Below are 18582 nucleotides of genomic sequence, written 5' to 3' on the forward strand. Positions count from 1 at the left end.
ATTGAGACTCGACTCGTGTGCAGTGCTGCGATCTTCAGTCTTACGCAATCACATTCTCCCTGCATGATTTTCAGCGTTTTCATGGAGCGTGCGCCGTCTTTGCTTTTTGTCCGTTTTTCTGATATGTTGTTATGGTTTTAATCATTAATCAGATGGGTGGTCTGGTTTTGTTACCAGAGCTCAGCCACGTTTTACCTGTTCAAGGCCCATGTTAACTAATATCATTCCTTATTAAATTCTTACGTTGAACTCACCGCGCTTAACTATATTTTCTCCTATACAGTTCAGCACTATACTACTCGGGAACCTATTCGACCTCCGGGAGCACGCACGCGATAGTATACTCAACAATTTACCTTCGGAAGTAGAAGCACTCTTCCAAGCTATTGGGTACATGTACTCGATAGGCCTTGCTTCGTTTTCGTTTCATCAGCCACCGTGACTAGGATCTTGAACCACCTTCGAGTCGGATACCCCTTCATTCCCAAGTCAGATCAACCCGGGGTCTTGAGGCTGTGATAGCCGATTGGGCCCTTAATCGACAACCATTGTGTGAGGTTCTTGAAAATAAGAACAAAATACCCGGAATTAGTAGAACATATCTCGAGAGAGATCCTAGAGGCTTGACGCTTGGGAAAGAAGAGAAGTCGGTCTAAGTATTTTTAGCTATCTAGTTCCACGCAAGAAGCTCTTAAGATACTTTTTTGATTTCTTGAGACTTTGAGAGTCAATATATTTGATTTAGTGGTTCGAAATATAGATAATTATATTCGATATTTTGGATCTATACCTTCAGATATAGTTGGTTTATAAAGCTTTGAAGTATGTAATTCCCATGATACTCAAGATATATATATATCGGATACTTCTCCCGCATAGATCCACCACTCATGAACACCTCTCAAAACCATAAAAAATTAGCTCATAGAAATGCATATAAGTTGCTAAGAGAAACAAGAATATAAGCTTATTCCATAATATTTCTTCAAAAGTGGGTGGTAAGACGATATATCCTTGCCTGAAACTAAAAAAAACTAGTTTAAACCCTCACGAAAATCTGCCTTATCCAGCTAGATCCACGTTGGGGGCGGAGTCTCCAACTCATTTCATCCTTTTAATCATATAAATTCCAAGAAACAGAATGCCATGCCATCTATACACCTAAGTCTCTAAACCAACACCCATACTTAATAAGACAACAAAAAGAATCACAATGCACACAGCACTTCCCTACGACTGCTGGAAAGCAATCGCAGAGCATCTTCCCCAAGATGACCTCCCGTCTCTATCCCTCGTCTCAAAAGACATTCGCTCAACAGTCGAGCCTCTCCTCTACCGCAAAATCTCCTGGCCATGGGACGAGCCAGTTCCCACGCGGCGCATCCTCCGCTTATTACGGACGATCATGCACCGTCCGGAACTTGCATCCCAGGTCTATCATCTCGGCCTTGTTTCCACCCAGGAAGTCTTCTCCAGCGAGCCATGGACGCCTCCAGAATCAGATATTGACTGGGACACAGAGCAAGCCGAATATAGAGACGTGGTTCGCCTGGCGCAAGGCCTCGTCGATGATGCGCTATTCCCGGACGCGGGAAAGTGGAAGCAGGCCCTCCAAGAGGGGGACCCTCACGCCTTTGCTTCCATTCTCCTTTCGCGCCTGCATAACCTTCGTTCTCTGCGACTAGACTACATGTTTGTCTGGATGTCTGGATTTCCTGGCCTGATGCTGAAGCACGCCTTATTCCCCACCAATCTAGCAAGCAGCAGCGCACAAACCCTCCTCCCCGACTTCCAATTCCTCGAAACAGTGGATTACGGAAGCAACGCGCGCATCGCAGAGCGCATTGAAGAGGAAATCGATCTTGACACAGTCGAGGGTTACCCAGACTGCGAGCCCGAGCAGTTCAAAGCATGGTTCTATCTCCCCTCGCTCAAGGCCCTTGCGATCTGGCTGCGCGACGCGCGAGATATCGGCAACAAGTCCAACCTCCACCAGTTGCACACGCTCATTCTCGCAAGAGCCACTATCAGCGAGCAAGACGTCCCGCATCTCCTATCTCAGACGACCCCCGCGCTTCACACCCTCCACCTCGGACTCGCCTACCACTGGGGTCAAGACATCGCCTTAGCGAACGGCACAGAGCTCCTACGCGGGATACACTCCTTTGCCCCATCAATCACGAACATTTCCCTGGGCCTCGAATACTATCCGCCCACCTTCGGCGAGTACTACCTCGACAACGAGCAAGAAGAAACTCTCCGCGCACCATTCGAGGGATTCCTATTGCATATGAAGTCCGCGCGCAAGATCGAAAGCCCCGTTACGTTACTCGTGGGGTGGGACTCGGCGCGCTCGCTGGATGATCTGAGCGCGATACTGCCCGAGTCTGTGGAGGAGGTCTGTATTAGGCTGGATTTTGGGGGCGTCGGGAGCATGGATTGGACGGTGGTGTCGCTTCTAGAGTGGGTTGAGCGCCATTTGGAGGGTTTGGTTTCGAAGTGTCCGAATGTTAGGGGCATTGTGTTGCGGGCGTGGGCGCCTCTCAAGGTGGATTGGTCGGAGGAGAAGAGGGTGGAGGTAAGCGAGATGTGTGAACGGGTTGGGGTTCGGTTGGATGTCGTGGATGATGAGCTTGGGGTGGGGATGTGGACGCGGGTGTGATAGGATTGGTGATGTTGTTTGGATGATGATGATATTGGAAAAGGTGATGGGTAGAGATTCTATTTCAACCTCAATTAGATGGATGGGTTGGGTGTATAAGTTTTACGACATTGCTGAGCCTTCTACAAGTCATGTAACAGTACCACGGATATAAAGTATCGAAAGAACTTATAGAAGTAGTACGTTTAATTCATTCTGGTAACGATATTATAATAGTCGAGTAACTTCATGATACCTCATAAATTATTGAATTTGTCAAATTCAGCTAAGAGAACATTGACCCATAAAAATAGTGTAGCTAGACCTTACAAACGGCAGTCTCTTTTCCTGTCTAAAAAAATAGATAAATAGCTCCAACATATCACCAGGTGAAACACATCATCAATCAATCAATTAAATCTCTCTAAGCAGAGCAACTCTCAGTATCATCAATAGACGGAGTCTCAAGACTCGCATCAATGCCATGATCCTTGGCCTGCTTCTCCGTCATGAGGGCAAAGATGACATTGGAGATAAACTCGTGCGTCATAGACGTAGGATGGAAGACCTTGGAAATGCTATCTGGGATGCCCATGCGCTCGACGAGTTCAAAGTCACCCTTCATGGGCTGGTAGTCGTCCATGGTGTCGTCGGACTTGGGGGAGCGTTTCCGCTTCATCTCGATGCCGCGCTTCTTCAGATCGCCCTCGGTCCACTTCATCTGATAAAACATGTCGTTCCAGCGAGTGCGGTCGAAATTCTTTTGGTCGTACACCTGGGACTCATCGACGCCTTCATCGCAGAACCGGCCGAACCAGTCTTGCGAGTGCTGCTCGTAGTCGACGAAGGTGGCGCCTGCGTCGGTCACGAGTTTCTTGAGCTTGCTGTTGAGGTCCAGGACGAGCTGGTTGACTTTGTGGCGGAAGTCTTGCGTGAGGAACTGCGGGTTGAACTCCGGAAGGAGGTTCCACTTGATTTTGTCGCAGGCTGATGTGTCGGCGTTGAAGAAGGTTGCGTAACCCGTCCAGTAAATCGAGCCCCTTGACGAGAGGTGGCTCTTGGCCTCTTTGAGGATGGCGCTGACGCTTGATTCTAGAGAGGTGCCGCCTAGAACATCTTCGGCGTTCTGGATTGCCTTGTCGCAGTTACTGTAGACTGCCCACTGGTAGATACACCCTTGGACAATGTTGGAGAACCCCAGGTCGTTACCTGTGCAATACACGTTAGCAATTATGCCAAGGGAAGTGGGGAGTCGAGTGACAAGCAGAAGGGAATACAACATACCACCGCCAGAGATGGTGATCAGATCCATATCGCCCCCCAGCTTCTTGGCCTGCTCCTTGATTTCGGGCGTCTTGTCGCCCAGGCACCCGAGGTAGGTGAACTCGTGGGCGTCAGCACCGCCCATGCGAGCATCTTCGTTCAAAAAACTAGGATACGACTCATCGTATCGTGAGCATTTTTCGTTATCCTCGCCCTTGAGTACGGAGCCTGCACCAACGCCCGAGCTGTAGGAGTCACCGATAGCGGCGAATTTCTTGATGTAGGAGAAATCGCCGATGGAGACGTCCTCGCGGCGGTTGAGGGGGATGCCCGCTGCACTGGAGGTAGCGATGTGCCAGCCAGCCAGCAGCAGCGCGACGGCGCTGCCTTGACGGAGGTGGACCATGGTTTGGGGGAAGGGGAAGGAAAGGGAGGAAAGGAGAAGGAGTATGGAAGTGACAAGTCGCGAAGTCAGTGCAGGCCTTTCTAGGTCTCGGTATGAACTTGATCGCGGTTATATACTATATCGTATCGTAGTGCCCTTTTTAGTCATGCAAAGAGAAGACAATAAGCGTCACGTTCACTGTCGGGCTAATTGTGGATTGCTCCTGGTCGGTTGCAAGTCTGCCTTGAGCTAATCCATATCAGCTCTTTCATCGAGGCAAGTCCAGACCGACTGGTGGACGGTGATGATGGGTCTTGCTAAGCTGACCGGTGAACTTCCGCCAACCTAGGACGCACACACGATTGATGCAGGATTTTTTGTAGATCCATATCTCAGCCTCGGGTAAGCAACTCGATCTGGGCAAGTCAGTCATAGGGCCAATTTAGATCAATATCTCGGGATCGGGTGAGCGCCAGATCTAGGAAAGTCAGTCATCTCTGCAGGTACTGCCCCCCAATAATGCTTAAATTAGCGGCGTACACAGCCCTACTACAAGACCAAGAACGACAGACCCACCGACCATAAGCACCGCGCCTTCCCGGACCATAGCGGACAGCGACCGAGTCCCTATAAGCACTTGCTTTTGGCCCCATTCTATAGGCCCCATTCTTTAGCGGTATCTCCGCCTTTAGCGGGCCAACTACGCTAAGAAAGGCCCGGGAGGCTGAGAAGCTTTCGCAGAAAGCTTCTCAGCCGCATGAAGGACGTGAAGAACCTCCAAACCAGGATATGATCGGCATTACTAGCTGGAGAGAGCTATGGCCTAATATGAATCTAATCTGGAGGAAAGTTATTCATAGACCAGAGCTAATGCACGGTGAGCAAGGCTGTGCAGGGCCGGCGTCGCGACGGCTAGCTCGGGGGGCCAAAACTGATAGAGGGCATAAGGCTTATTTTTTTCCTATACTGCCATTGTCTCTGAAACCAAGCATAGTGAGGACGGGTTGTCAAGGCGAATAACGGATTGGTCAGGCCGAGGATGATGGAGCCGAGTCGTGTGTGAGCGAAAATAGCGCCTTAAACTCTAGACGGGATGATCCTAGACTCCCTAGTATCTGAGAATCGACGTCTTTTAAAAGGCCGTTCTGGCCTGCATCGTTGACCTTCTTTTATGTTGCAAGTCATTGTCTCTTTCCTTCTATCCTCCTTTGCATCGCAAGATGGCATCCAAGATGGTGTCCAGAATCATCCTTCTCCTTACCCTCCTCGTGGGCCTCGTGCTCTCGTTGAACACGACTGACACGACTGACACGATTGACACGATTGACACGACCGAGTTCTTCGAGCTCACCGCACGAGACGACGGCATCGATCTGGACGTTCGTCGGGACAAGTCTGTCCGGCCCAAAAGAGCAAAGCCACCAGGCTTCGACAGCTACCTCTGGAGCTCAATCGCTACATTCACAGGCGACTTGACCGACGGTAATCTAGTCCAGATAGCCGATGACGCGCACAAACGCATGCGAGACCACTGGAAAACCGAGAGAATCGACGTCACGAAGCAGCCGACCGTGATGACGGCCTTGAAGGTCGGCCGCAGCGTCTACCTCGCTTCCTCCACCAAGGGCAACCCGCCGGTGGTGTACGAGCGCCGCCGGGGTCAGGATGGTAAAGGCGACGTGAAAAAAGCGGTACCGGATGAGCTGGCCAACGCGCTCACGGCGTGCTTGAACAGTCGGGGATCCAAGGAACCGCAACATCAGAATGAGGCGCAGTGCGGCGAGGTCATGGCCATCTTTGCCTGGATCAAACAGAATCCAGGGCAGAAGATCTCGGACCAGGAAGCCGTTATCATTGCGTGGGAGTACAAGGAAGACTCACAGTCGAAAAAGGTTATTGCTAATGGCATCAAGCCTCCCTGCAATAGTAGAGATTTCTGGGGCTGCAAGTCCTTGCTTCCTAAGTTGAAAATCCGAGAAGTGAAGAAGGGCGTCAAGGGGGAGCCATACTCAAAGCCGACGGAGATACGGCAGCAGGCACTCCTCGGAAGCTGTGCATTGACGTGCACGGGCACGCCGGACAGCCGGGGCACCACGCGGGAGGCCATCATGAAGCATGTGGACGACATTTGTGAACGCATGTCCAAAGACAATAGAGGGAAGCGCTTCAAAGGTTTTTCGGAGGAATATAAGAACGCTGGAGGAACGACTGTCAACGCCCTGAAGATCTCTCTGGAAGAGGGAGCGGACCAAGGCATTGCAAGTAAAGCGTGAGTTTCTCCAAGAACCAGGGTGGAAAGGATGCACGCATCTGACGTGAGACCAGTGAGTGCAAAAAGAACTTCCAGAAAACCATCGACGAATGCGACACCAATACCAGGACTCAAAAGAAAGGTGGTCGAATCGGGGATGGGAGATTGATCTACTCCTGGTCGACTCATGCAGACGAATCGAAAGTGAAGTGTCAGAAACACGACAAGGACAACTATACTCACAAGACCCGCGACTACTTCCTCGAAAATATCAAGCGGTATTGCAAGGATGGTCTGAAGCTGAAGGCCCAGGACCAGCAGGGTGAAAACCCTGACCAACCAATGGTCATGAACAGCGTCAATCTGCTTGTCAGATATCCCGAGTCGCAATCGGGCTGCCACACCGGCAAGGACCATGAAGTATCCGCTGAGGATTGCGAGAGAAGCTTTAGGATAATTATCGATGAGTGTGAGTCCTGCCTGGCCAGTATCGATCTCTCTAACCCACTGCATGATGCTAACCTGATCTTTCAATAGGCGACACTAATACTCGCGAGGAGAAATGGGGCGGTTCGCGTATCTACGATACGAATGATGGCTGCTTTGATTACTCTGTTACTGGATGGAAGGGCGAGGAATCTCACCATGGTTTGCCCCCGCCAACGTAGGGAGTGTGATTTTGAAGCATATTGGCGGTACGGTTCAGGATTTTGACGATGTATCTTCTTGGACTGATTAGAGTGAACATGTGAACATATTCATGAAGTATTAATACACTTACTGAGAGGTTTTACAGCCCTAGTCTGATAGCCATTGTTTGGGTAGAAAGTCGTACCCTGTCCAATGGGGGGTGCCTGAGTCAAGTATCGATCTTAAGCTTCCGGGTCTTTATATCTTGAATATATCTAGAGCAGTTCTGAATTCCTAGGACTAATCAGTAGAAAAGCAAGGTCTATCAATTATTAATAGTGTGTAAATGAAAAATAGGTGTTTATACTTCAAAGTAAACGGAATAGAGACCACCAACCGTGATGGCTGGCCTTCAATATGAAAGAGGAAGTCGTGGACCTGGCTGCTGCCCCCCTCGACTTCCTTTCCACTAAGATGATATGCGTATCTTAGTGCTAGGTACTGTCGACCTGTAAATAGGAGTGTAAACCACTTTCCACATGTCCTGGTAGAATCACGCATTTCTTCATTTCTATAATTACCATTTATCATATAGACTGGTTTTGACCACTTACATCACTAGTCGTTCACGAACCAATTTATCATCACTATGATTCATGATGTAGGTCTTCCTGCGCTATTCAAAGCCACCCGGCGGGCATGAACTTACATTGTACAGCATGCTCCAGTTTGCCCGGTGTGCTTGATCAAGGGACATTCCTCGGAAACCTGTCCGTTGTACATCTCAGCCGTGCATCATATCTCGGCCCCCGTGGACGGTTTTAAGAGGAGTTGGATGGATCTCGGCCAGAATGGGCCGTTGCTAGGGGGTGCTCTATTCTTGGTAGGTCGACCGATGCCAGTTCGGACACAAGGCTGAGTGTCTGCAGGCAAGCAAAGTCATCGACATGGCCCCCCATGCATTCTGGCCCAGACAGCAGCTGGTGGGTACTATAAACATGGAAATGTACCGACGGGACTGGCGGGATGGTAGGCTATTGGCCGAGCTAAGGATCATCGGGGATGCGTCGGAGGAGCCCGAGCATGCGGTAAGTTCTGATTCACTGCCAATTAAACCCTTGGGAAACTTCTAACGTTCCGACGATGCCGTTAGACCTGGCAGATCGATAGACATACATCCAGCCTTCTCGAGAACCATGCCGACATGCAATGGGAGGGGTTAGATTTCCGGCCCTCTCAGCCCATTTGACGGGTTCAACTCCGTATCTAATTCCTTTGACTAGAAATATCACTGAGACAGCCTACTGGGCTCGAGTGGAATTCCAAGAGTGAGTACCCCTGCCCGAACCCCATGGTTGTCGACTGACATGTTGTGACTTCTTAGTATACTACCCAAGTTTGAAGCCATGTCAGCTATCCATCCATGGTTTTTTTTTTAACGTACCAGCCTCTGATTTTCCGGTTCTGCCAGTGACGCCTACCGCCCAACTGGACACCTGTAAGAGACTATTGCGCTTTCTACGTGGGATTGCACTGACGAGACAGTGTCGAGATATCTCATACCATCTTCAGGTAGCTTACCATACCGCGAGGTCTCATCTTTCCCACTGACTCTTCCATAGTACCATCGACCATAATGCAGTGTAAGGATAAGCCCCCGCCGACTATCAGAATACATCTGAAGGGAATAGATGGGTACCGCAGGCGCCTAATGTGCAGCTTCTAACCTTCACGGACAATCAGTAAGACATCACAGATACATTGAAGTTATCCGCGTTGACTATATTCCAGAACTTGTTTTCCTTGGCCGCCTCCAATTCGATGGTGAGTTGCTACCAGAGAAAGGATCCAGGCGTAATCTCATCAGCGACAGGGCACCCCTGAAGTCGGTCCTTCCAGATGAGACGCCCATGCGTACAACCATCACTCGAAGCCAATCTGCACCGGATCTAGCGCCTACTGGGATCGACCGGCCTTGCGCACCTCTCTCACCCGATATTAGTGAATTTGGCCCAGAGACGAGCAGGGAACAGAGTCCGTTGGGGACCTCAGATGCGGACATCGCGAGTTCCCCCTGTTCCAGTTCTGTTGGTTCAAGTTCCAGTTCCGGTAATTCATTTATTGTAGTGAATTGAGAGGGCAGGCAGCTGGGCAGCTGCATGATGACTGAATTATCCTGTATTTGCACCATGAATGAGAATCGTTGATCAAATCCTAGACTGTTGATGTAGACGGTCGATGATCAGGCGGTGGGGCGGGCGGTGAGCGGGGCGTGTTGATAAAGCGAGCCAAATGACGATCATCGTCTCCGTCAGTTACTCCGCCTGCCACCTGCCTACTTATCACTCCCCGCTATATGGACCCGTTTCGTTGTTCATTTCCTGTGGACTCAACAGCACTGTCTGATCGATTCTTACTCAGTACTAGCTCAAATCATTAAAGAGTGCGTGATTAATTGTGCTCGTGGACAATCCATCGCTGGTTCGTTAAAGCGGTACTCATAGCGAAGACGAGAATACGCAACGACCTCCGAGATGGAAATAGGGCCAGAAGCGTTCGATGCGTTTCCATCCGGGACCTACCAGGGACAGCTTTCGAGCATGGCAAGTACGGATCTAGAGGCTTTGAACGGCAGCTTAGCACCGACTGGGCCGTTTGTGAGGGTAGATGGTATGTGCTTACCACTAGCTCAGTCACTGCCTTCAGAGCAGAGTCACTATGGAAATGGGTACTGACGACCTTAGATCCCCCGAAATTTGAACTAGAGTCTTACATTGCGAACTACACTGGTGCGTGAGATCCCGCTGCTTTCCCGGGGAGAGGGCTAACGGCCTCAGGCCGGACCAGGTTTAATCGCTTGTTTCTCATCGGTACCTGTTCGACGTATCTCTCTGTCGAGGCGCTCAAAGCTGCTATCGCTGAGGCTAAGGCGGGTAAGGATGTCGCGAGATATGAACGGGCTGTGAGGGCGCTGGCTGAGGCTGCACCAAACGAGGCTGAAGCCGTACCCGATGCGGACTGGATGAATCACCAGCGCAAGGTGGTCAAAGTCGAAACGGATCGGTTGGAGCATGAGCTTCGGGGGTATAAAAACAATCTTATCAAAGAGAGTATTCGGGTGGGTTCTTCTTCTCTGTTTCGCGATGCCTGGTGGTCGCTGACTGGTTCAGATGGGAAATGAGGATCTCGGGCACCATTATCACCAGATCGGTGACCTGGTGGCGGCATCCAAGGCTTACTCTCGGATGAGGGACTTTTGCACGACTCCGACCCATATCGCGTCGATGCTGTTCAAGATCATCAACGTGGGGATCGAGCGTGGCGACTGGTTGAGTGTCCAGTCCAACGTGCAGCGGTTGCGCAACATGCAATCTAAACAGGAGGAGCAGAGCAAGAACCAGCCGAAGATGTCGGCCGCCATGGGCTTGTCTCAAATGCATTCGGGGTCCTATCTAGAGGCCGCGAACAGTTTCCTGGACACGGAGCCCAGTCTGGGAGACTCATACAACGAGGTGATCACGTCGAACGACGTGGCCGTCTACGGCGGACTGTGTGCGCTTGCATCGATGGACCGCCTCGAGCTCCAACGCCGCGTGCTGGAGAACAACGCGTTCCGCAATTTCCTCGAGCTGGAGCCCCACATCCGCCGCGCCATTTCCTTTTTCTGCAGCTCCAAGTTCCGCCCGTGTCTGGAGATCCTCGAGTCCTACAAGACCGACTACCTCCTCGACATCCACCTCCAGCGCCACGTCAGCACGCTGTTCACGCAGATCCGCACCAAGTCCATCCAGCAGTATCTCGTCCCGTTCAGCCGCGTCACACTGGATTCCATGTCCAAGATCTTCGCGCCGGGGGTCGCCTCGGGCCAGACGAACCAGATCGACTCCTCGTCGCCATTTGTGCAGGAGCTGATCACGTTGATCCAGGATGGCACGCTGGAGGCGCGCATCGACCTGGAGAAGATGGTGCTCGTGTCCAACCAGGTCGACCTGCGGATGGAGGTGCAGCAGGCCGCGCTCAACAGCCTGGAGAGCTACCTGCAGGAGGCACACCTACGACTACTACGAACCAACATGATCCGCTCCGGGCTGGAGGTGCGGCCGCTCGAAGAACGCCGACACAAGACGGAGGAGCGGAGCGCCAAATCGACAGGACTGGGAGGGCGGATCCGGGGGGTCTTCCAATAGGATGTACATAGATCGGCCCGCGAGGTGGGGTATACAGACGAGGCTCATGACTAGAAACTTGATATTCTTACGACCGCTATCTGCCTGTTATGGTTTGTGCAGCTAGGTGACAGATATCGCAACGACCAGCACACAAATCAACAAATACATTAATTATCGCTATTAAAATATAAAACAGGAAGTACCTCCGACATGGTCTAACCATCCATCAATCAATTATCATGCACGTCACTCTCATACCTTGACCACTTCAGAAATGAATCTAGTACACCATCCCCAAAGCCACAGCAGCAGCACCAACAACCAACCCCGACATCCCAGTGACACGCGCCCCAGCAGCATTATCACTAGTCGTCGGCGACGACGAAGGCGACGCCGCATCAGCAGCAGCACCAGGGGTATTCTTAGCCCCAGAAGTAGCAGTCGAAGTAGACGCAGCCTCGCCAGTCCGCTCAGGCGAGGCCTTCGCCGTCGCCTTCGCCTTCGCCGTAGTGCCATCCAGCTCCGTCGCGGTAATGGTAACAGCCAACATAGGCAGCGACGGCATGGTGATGCTGGCACTGTCGGTGTGGGTGGTCGACACGTCGTGCTGGGAGATTTCGCACGAGGCGTAGGTTGAGTCTGAGATTGTGCAGCCTTGGGAGAGGTAGCTGTCATCGTTATTAGTGATTGTACCCTCCGTGTTGATCAATTCGAGAATGTTGATTGATAGAAATAAGGAAGCGAAAAATGGAGTGCTAAGGGTCATAGAAAGGGGCAATAACTCACTAATCTTGGAAACTATAGATCGCGTTGTAGGTGGATTTTCCTGCTGCGACGGTGTAGCCTTCCTCGGGCATGCCGCATTCGTCGCTGTCGGATTCGTCGGCGCAGTAGACTACGTAGGTGGTGAGGGGGCCGTCCTGTTCATTGTATTGTTAGATGTGTCATATGATATATGGAGTAAAGGGGTGGGGAGATATACCGTGGCGATGACTTTACCCACTAGAGGCTGGGGATCAGCCTGGGGCATGAAGAGCGTGACGACTTCATCGGCGGCGAGGACGGAGGATGCGCCGGTGAGGAGGGCGACGGCGAGGGTGAGGAAGTTGCTGTGCATTTTGTATAGTAGTAATGGTAGTATTGTAGGTACTAAAAAATAATTATTATAGAAAAAAAATGAATGAATGAATGAATATAAAATGGTAAGTTAATATAAAAAGAACGAGAGACTGGAGAACGATCAACAAGAGAACGACGATCAACGACCCAAAAAGCCCGACGGGGCAGTCCTTATATCCTCCCCTCTTTATGTAGCATCAAATCCCGGGAGATAATGCACTGCTTACACGGACCCCGCCACTAACTACAACGGCCAGTTCGTTACTATTGATCCAAAAGCGAACCGAGGGTCTGTCGGCGCGCTAGCAGGAGATTGTCTCGGCGGTTGGTTCCGTCCGATTGGGGTTCCTGTCCGGACTAGATGCTAATGGGGAAAGTGGTTGTTCTTAGTTTGATTGTTCCCTGGTGGTGTTGTGAGAATTTCAGGCTTTTAGCGTGGTTTGGGCTGGTTATTTTGGTCGGGTGGCGTTATGCTACGAGGGACTATTAGCCGGCCATTCGCGTGCGCTGGTCTGCAGAACTTGGTGCGCATCTTTGGTTGGACAAGAGAGTAGTTTTATTTGGAGGCTGCGATCGAGGAAATTTTAAGCGATATGCGATCCCCTCAGCCACTTTGAACTGCCGAGGAGTCCGCTGGTGACTCCGGCTAGGAATAACACCCCGTTGAAGCCGGCTAGGATGTAGAACGGCGCCCCTGAGGAGAGCACGTCGAACAGCAGCCCGCCGACCTTTGTCAGCAGCAGTATCCCGGCACCGCCGTACAAGGAGTAGACCCCGGCGATGGACCCCTTCAGGTGCGACAGCCGGCGCGACTGGGGTGGCGCGGGTCTCGCCAACAGCGGGCGCTGCTCGTTCGGCGGATCACTCGGGTCGCTCCCCGTGGGGTTGGCATGCTCGGGTTCGGTGGGCCCCGTCACCTGCAGGATACCGTTGCTGAGTACGGCTAAACTGCAGACAATCGCGCCGATCTGGCTGATGCCCATCAAGCCCATGATCAGAAACACGGCGGCGGTTCCGTTCTGCCCCTTGTATTCGGGACTGGGTAAGAGCGCAAACGCAGTAAAGCTGATCGCTCCCGCGAAGCAGGCCGTCAGCAGTGGGAGATGGTACCGCCGGGATTTCTCCGAGAGGTATCCCATGGCCGGAGCGACAATGAGTGCGACCAGCTGGGAGACCCCGGTCAAGATGGACGCCAGCACGTAGGCGCGCGGACACGACCGTTTGATGTCACCGGGACTGCCTGCGGAGTCGTCGTGGCATAGGCCCGAGGTAAGGTAGTAGTGATTGACCGCAAGGGGAATAAACAACGAGATCCCGACGGACGAGGCGCGTGCTACGAACCCGCCCAGATACCCGATGAAGATGTCCCGATTGTGGAATCCCAACGCGACTGCCGTGCTCAATTCTCCGAGACACGGTAGATGTGGCTTGCCTTCTCCCGTGTGCGCAGGGTCGTCGGCTGTCGACCACAATGAACCCCATCCCTTGTGTTCCTCACCGGGGAGATCCTTCAGGCCAATCAGAGAACCGATGCTGACCACCACGGCCACCGCCGCGACCAGGTAGTAGCTGCATTGGATCGACTGCGGTGGCGACAGTCCTGACTGCTGGAGCCGGGCTGGAAGGGGCAAGAAGACCACCAAGGCCACAAGTGCTCCACAGCCAGCGCACATGCCAACAAACCCGGCCAGCCGGGACGCGGGCGCACCTTTACGGGCGTCCGGTTCGGACGGCGCCGGCTCGTCACTAGTGTGATCAGTGTCCGAGTTAGAATCTTGTCGCACGGGCATCGACCGGTCTGTGACAGCTGGCAAGACCGCCGTCACCATGGTCGACACCGCCGAGGCTCCTAAGCTGAACAGAAGCCGTCCCAGGAGAAGCTGGGGGTAGACATTCACGGCCTGGACGAACAAGACCAGCGACAGAGCCACAATGGCGTATCCCACGGTACAGACCTACATCGACACGATCAGAGACCGTCCCTAGGATAGAAACGGCGCAGTAGAAGCTTACATAGCGGACCCCAATGCGGTCCGACAGAACTCCCCACAGCGGGCAAGCCGCCAGCGCGAGCAGCTCATCCGCAAACCCTAGCGTTCCCACGACATCACCCTGACCCTCGTGAATGCCAATCAACTCAGTGACGACAAAGGAGACAGAGGAATTGATGAAGACAAGGAAGGCGATGGAGAATGGACAGACGCCTAGTAGGTAGGTGAGTGTCTGGGCGCGGGTCGCCGTAAACAATGGCGGTTGAGAAGCCATCAGATCAATGACCGCATACCGGTCACCACTGCGGTTGAAGATCCCGATCAATTGATATATTCTGGTCTGTTCAATAGAAAGTGGGTTGTAAGAAGTGGAATGATGACGATGATGTGGACGCCTTGATGCCCCTCTGTACGACGCGGTCACGTGGGCGAATCAGTGGGCCTCAGATCGACAACGTTTGTAGAATGGCAATTAGCTGTTATGTGGAGGGAGGCGCCTGGATGATGTCGCATAGACCAAAGCATTGTTCTTCTGTCTGGTAATTAGTAAAATCAGGAGTCTCAACCCAGTATTATCCCCACAATATGGAGTAGTGAAGAAGTACCAGGTATTTGTATGGGGTAAAAGTACGGAGTGGCCCGCTGACGTAAGACCGGATTAGTTTAGCTGTCCTTACCTTAAACTTACTCCGCGCCGCAATTGACCACGCGATTCTACCGGACAAGATCATCTTCCTCAACGGTCTGCTTGACGTACGATTTCCGTCCATTTCTCTTCGGGACACCCGTTGGTTCTCAATGTCCCGCTGAGGTGATTGTTCTGATTTGGTCATCTTGTCCATGAGCTCGGGCTGGTTGCCCACATATCTCCCCTTGTGGCCATGAGATTAGCCGCCTACGCTGGGGTAAGTGGCTGATGGATCCCCTTTCGGTCATGGAGGAAAGGAACCCCCAGATTGACGCTCTGCCATAGGCCTCGGTGGCTCTGGCCTCGGGTGTGTTTCTTAAGGCGCTGCATCAACGGGCCAACTTCTACGCCGCTTGTGTCTATCTGTCCCAGAGTAGCGCAAATCTTATGGTGAGTCTTCCCTAGGATGGGGTCGCAGTGAACTTATAATCGCTAATGATCTGTTCAGATCCTGACGAATGTATCCCTACTCGCCGTCGGATTTCTACTCTTCTGGCTCCAACGTCTCCTCTACGGACCCCTCCGACCCATCGAGACTGAACAGTTGTACGAGAAGGCGTGGTTCGCCGTGACGGAAACATGTTTGGCCATGACCATCTTCCGTGGAGAAATGGGTGGCTGGTTTTTGGTCATGTTCGTCTGCCTGTTGGCCGGGAAGGTCTGGGGCTGGATCGGAGAGGGCCGCGTCGAGTTTGTGGAACAACAGCCGCCACCTAATCCCCGATGGTTCCACGCCAGACTGGCCACCTCGCTGCTGCTGTCCGTCGCGTTCAACTCCCTGATGCTGAAATACTGTGTCCAGACGGTGCTGGAACAGGCGCGACCGGACATGATGGTCATGTTTGGTTTTGAGTTCGCTGTGCTCACCATCCTCTCCACCTCCACGGCCGCCCGGTACTCCATCACCTTAGTCGAAATCTACATCAACAACCAGCAGAAGAAGGCTCGGATCGAGGAGCGGCGTCAGGAGATCCGGGAAGCGAGGGCGGAAGCCGTGCGCCAACAGGCTTTGAGAGGGGAGCCATCCCCCACGTTGCCCCCGGACGAGGAAATCAACGAGATGGAACTGGACATTCCGGGCTGGGAGGAGAAAGGCCGCTGGATCTTCTACCTCGACCTGGCTACGGACTTTCTGAAGCTGACCGTCTACCTCACCTTCTTTGCCATTCTGTTCACCTTCTATGGCTTGCCCATCCATATCCTCCGCGACGTCGTCGTCACCATCCGCTCCTTCGCGCGCCGCATCATGGATTTCATCCGCTACCGGAATGCGACACGGGACATGAACGAGCGCTATCCGGACGCCACCGCCGAGGAGGTGGCCCGGGAGGAAGTCTGCATCATCTGTCGCGAAGAAATGACCCCGTGGCAGCCACCGGCGGGCGGCGCCCGGCCCCGGATACCCGAGCGGCTCCGACCCAAGAAGCTGCCTTGTGGTCACATTCTACACTTTGTTTGCCTCCGGAGCTGGCTCGAACGACAGCAGAACTGCCCCACCTGTCGACGCCCGGTCATACCCCCGCCGCGCCCCCACGGCGCCCAGGAGGGTGGCGGTCTTGGCCCGCAGCAAGGCGGAAACAACCAACCTCAGGGCCGTAATGGACCCGCCGATGGACTACCTCGCGCCCGCGTGTTTCAGTTTGGGCCCATCCGCATCGGCTTCGGGGCTGGGAGAGGGGACGTTTTCCACAATCTACACCAGCAGATTCGCCAGGGGAACGCCCCGGGAGCGTTGGCGAACGCCAATGCTCCTCCTGGTGCGAGACAGATCGGTTTCGGCTTTGGATTTGGGCGACCTCCGGCCCCAGCCCCGGGCCAGGCCCTTCCTCCGCCACAGGCACCACAGCCGTCCGCGGCTAGTACCGCGGACATGCAGAACCATCTCCAGCAGATGGAGCAGCAGATCGTGCAGGAGATCAACAACCTCCGGGTCACGGTGGACCAGCTGCATCTGGTCCGACTGCTGCAGTCGGAACTCCAGCGCCTTCGGAACCTGCCCGCTACCCCGTCGAACCCCCCGGGTATTCCAATCCCGACTGCCTCCGCGGCCTCGTCCGCCACGTCGCCCGTTGCCCTGCATCGTCAGTTCGCGTCCGACCCGCGCGCTCCCGCGATGACGGCCAACGACGCTCGACTGCCCGAGGGGCTCAGTCTTCCCCCGGGGTGGTCGCTTCTCCCGCTCCACGCAACCGACGCTCAGGCACCGGGGTTGACGGGAGTGCGGGGCACTGAGCCCGCGACTCCGACGGTCCCTGCGACCCCGACAGTTCCTACAACGGGTGCTCCGGCACAAGCCCCGGACGACGGTCCGAGCCCGTCAGCCCATGCGCCTCCGGCGCACGAGGATGACGAACGGGTTCCCGATCCTACCCCAACAACGGCCGCATCCCCGCCGTCGACGGTGCCCCAATGGAACTTTGGGAACCCCACGGGGCCCGTCGGGTCGTCGACCGCGCCAGCATCCCCGCCGCCAGCAGAGTCATCCGCCGGGGTGGACGGGCAGGCTGCAGGAGAAGACGAGGACTCAGAATCCTCCTCCAAAGGGAAGACCCGAGTAGCCACGGTCGAGGAAGCGGCAGACGAAGAGACATGACAGAAGTGTTTGTATTCTTTTTATTGGCATTTGGATTATAACCCTCTTCTCTTCTCCCGTTCCCCCTTGTGTATTTGGGATATTTTGCTTCATGGGCGTTCTATTAGCGAGTCGGAAAATATTCATTCATACCCAGGCTACCTGCATGTTAGCAATCCTTGCCATCTAGCTGACGGGCCTAATTTATCTATGATTTTGTAAAATCTTCCTCTTCCGCGCTGGTCTTGCCTGGCCTTTGGAGGTGCTCTCGTCTACTGACTGGCGCTGGAACTGTCTGTGGTTCATGAGTATGAAGAGTGCCGTTGATATTATACAATATATCCATATCCACAGTATTCTGTTTTCTTATGGTAAGAGAGTATGGACCAGACCTAAATCGGGCTCAACAATGTTTCCCTGCTTAGTCGGCGTGATAGGTCTAGTTATCCCCCCCCCCCCCCCCTGTTGGAAATCTCTTTGAAAGCGGGTGGATGGATGATTGTGGATACTAGATATAGAAGAGACCAACTAATTGATTTATGAATTTGTAAAACTCCTGCCCTCGTTATGAGCTACACTGTCCCATAATCAGACCAAAAAAGCCCGGGATAAACTAGCCACGTCCACCGTACTCCAGTGGACAGGGGCTCCAAAGTATCTAACCTAACCCTATAATGAAGCAAAGCTACCATTCGCTGCGTTTTACTCTATCCACGCCCCTAACAACCAACATCTCGATGCCAAGAGAATGTTGCAGAATCCCAAGGACAAAGAGACGGTTTTTTTTCAAAAGCTTAAAGTGGACCGGGTGATTGTGCTTGCAGCTTGTGATTGTTTCATCCCCGCTGTATCACTAGGATAAGTGCATGAGAA

The 18582-nt window shown here is 53.1% G+C and overlaps 8 protein-coding genes across 8 annotated transcripts; 5 read left to right on the forward strand and 3 right to left on the reverse strand.

Moving 5' to 3' along the window:
• Positions 1 to 1213: 1213 nt before the first annotated feature.
• P168DRAFT_301990 (uncharacterized protein) lies at positions 1214 to 2761 on the forward strand (the record flags this gene model as incomplete). The annotated part of the gene is made up of 2 exons (XM_024838605.1): positions 1214 to 2578; positions 2741 to 2761. The coding sequence occupies 2 exons, from the start codon at positions 1214 to 1216 to the stop codon at positions 2759 to 2761; spliced, it is 1386 nt and encodes a 461-aa protein (XP_024695567.1).
• A 304-nt stretch (positions 2762 to 3065) lies between these two features.
• On the reverse strand, positions 3066 to 4310 carry P168DRAFT_315505 (SGNH/GDSL hydrolase family protein; the record flags this gene model as incomplete). The annotated part of the gene is made up of 2 exons (XM_024839911.1): positions 3066 to 3850; positions 3926 to 4310. 2 exons carry the CDS (start codon positions 4308 to 4310, stop codon positions 3066 to 3068), a joined length of 1170 nt encoding a protein of 389 aa, XP_024695568.1.
• A 1199-nt stretch (positions 4311 to 5509) lies between these two features.
• P168DRAFT_315506 (uncharacterized protein) lies at positions 5510 to 7208 on the forward strand (the record flags this gene model as incomplete). The annotated part of the gene is made up of 3 exons (XM_024839912.1): positions 5510 to 6558; positions 6615 to 7009; positions 7078 to 7208. 3 exons carry the CDS (start codon positions 5510 to 5512, stop codon positions 7206 to 7208), a joined length of 1575 nt encoding a protein of 524 aa, XP_024695569.1.
• Positions 7209 to 7819: 611 nt separating this feature from the next.
• P168DRAFT_315507 (uncharacterized protein) lies at positions 7820 to 8419 on the forward strand (the record flags this gene model as incomplete). The annotated part of the gene is made up of 4 exons (XM_024839913.1): positions 7820 to 7831; positions 7889 to 8053; positions 8100 to 8258; positions 8324 to 8419. 4 exons carry the CDS (start codon positions 7820 to 7822, stop codon positions 8417 to 8419), a joined length of 432 nt encoding a protein of 143 aa, XP_024695570.1.
• Positions 8420 to 9396: 977 nt separating this feature from the next.
• On the forward strand, positions 9397 to 11645 carry P168DRAFT_85231 (COP9 signalosome complex subunit 1). Its single transcript, XM_024842177.1, has 4 exons — positions 9397 to 9840; positions 9915 to 9959; positions 10008 to 10288; positions 10341 to 11645. Exons 1-4 carry the CDS (start codon positions 9705 to 9707, stop codon positions 11355 to 11357), a joined length of 1479 nt encoding a protein of 492 aa, XP_024695571.1. The 5' UTR covers positions 9397 to 9704; the 3' UTR covers positions 11358 to 11645.
• P168DRAFT_315509 (putative GPI anchored glycoprotein) lies at positions 11620 to 12456 on the reverse strand (the record flags this gene model as incomplete). Its single annotated transcript, XM_024839914.1, has 3 exons — positions 11620 to 12007; positions 12126 to 12259; positions 12322 to 12456. The coding sequence occupies 3 exons, from the start codon at positions 12454 to 12456 to the stop codon at positions 11620 to 11622; spliced, it is 657 nt and encodes a 218-aa protein (XP_024695572.1).
• A 586-nt stretch (positions 12457 to 13042) lies between these two features.
• On the reverse strand, positions 13043 to 14723 carry P168DRAFT_230735 (putative MFS transporter; the record flags this gene model as incomplete). Its single annotated transcript, XM_024833248.1, has 3 exons — positions 13043 to 14166; positions 14206 to 14413; positions 14472 to 14723. 3 exons carry the CDS (start codon positions 14721 to 14723, stop codon positions 13043 to 13045), a joined length of 1584 nt encoding a protein of 527 aa, XP_024695573.1.
• Positions 14724 to 15160: 437 nt separating this feature from the next.
• hrdA (E3 ubiquitin-protein ligase HRD1) lies at positions 15161 to 17990 on the forward strand. The gene is made up of 3 exons (XM_024836588.1): positions 15161 to 15354; positions 15423 to 15527; positions 15586 to 17990. Exons 1-3 carry the CDS (start codon positions 15331 to 15333, stop codon positions 17728 to 17730), a joined length of 2274 nt encoding a protein of 757 aa, XP_024695574.1. The 5' UTR covers positions 15161 to 15330; the 3' UTR covers positions 17731 to 17990.
• Positions 17991 to 18582: the final 592 nt, after the last annotated feature.

This window comes from Aspergillus campestris, assembly GCF_002847485.1.
Source record: "Aspergillus campestris IBT 28561 chromosome Unknown P168scaffold_2, whole genome shotgun sequence".
In the NCBI taxonomy this organism is placed as follows: domain Eukaryota; kingdom Fungi; phylum Ascomycota; class Eurotiomycetes; order Eurotiales; family Aspergillaceae; genus Aspergillus; species Aspergillus campestris.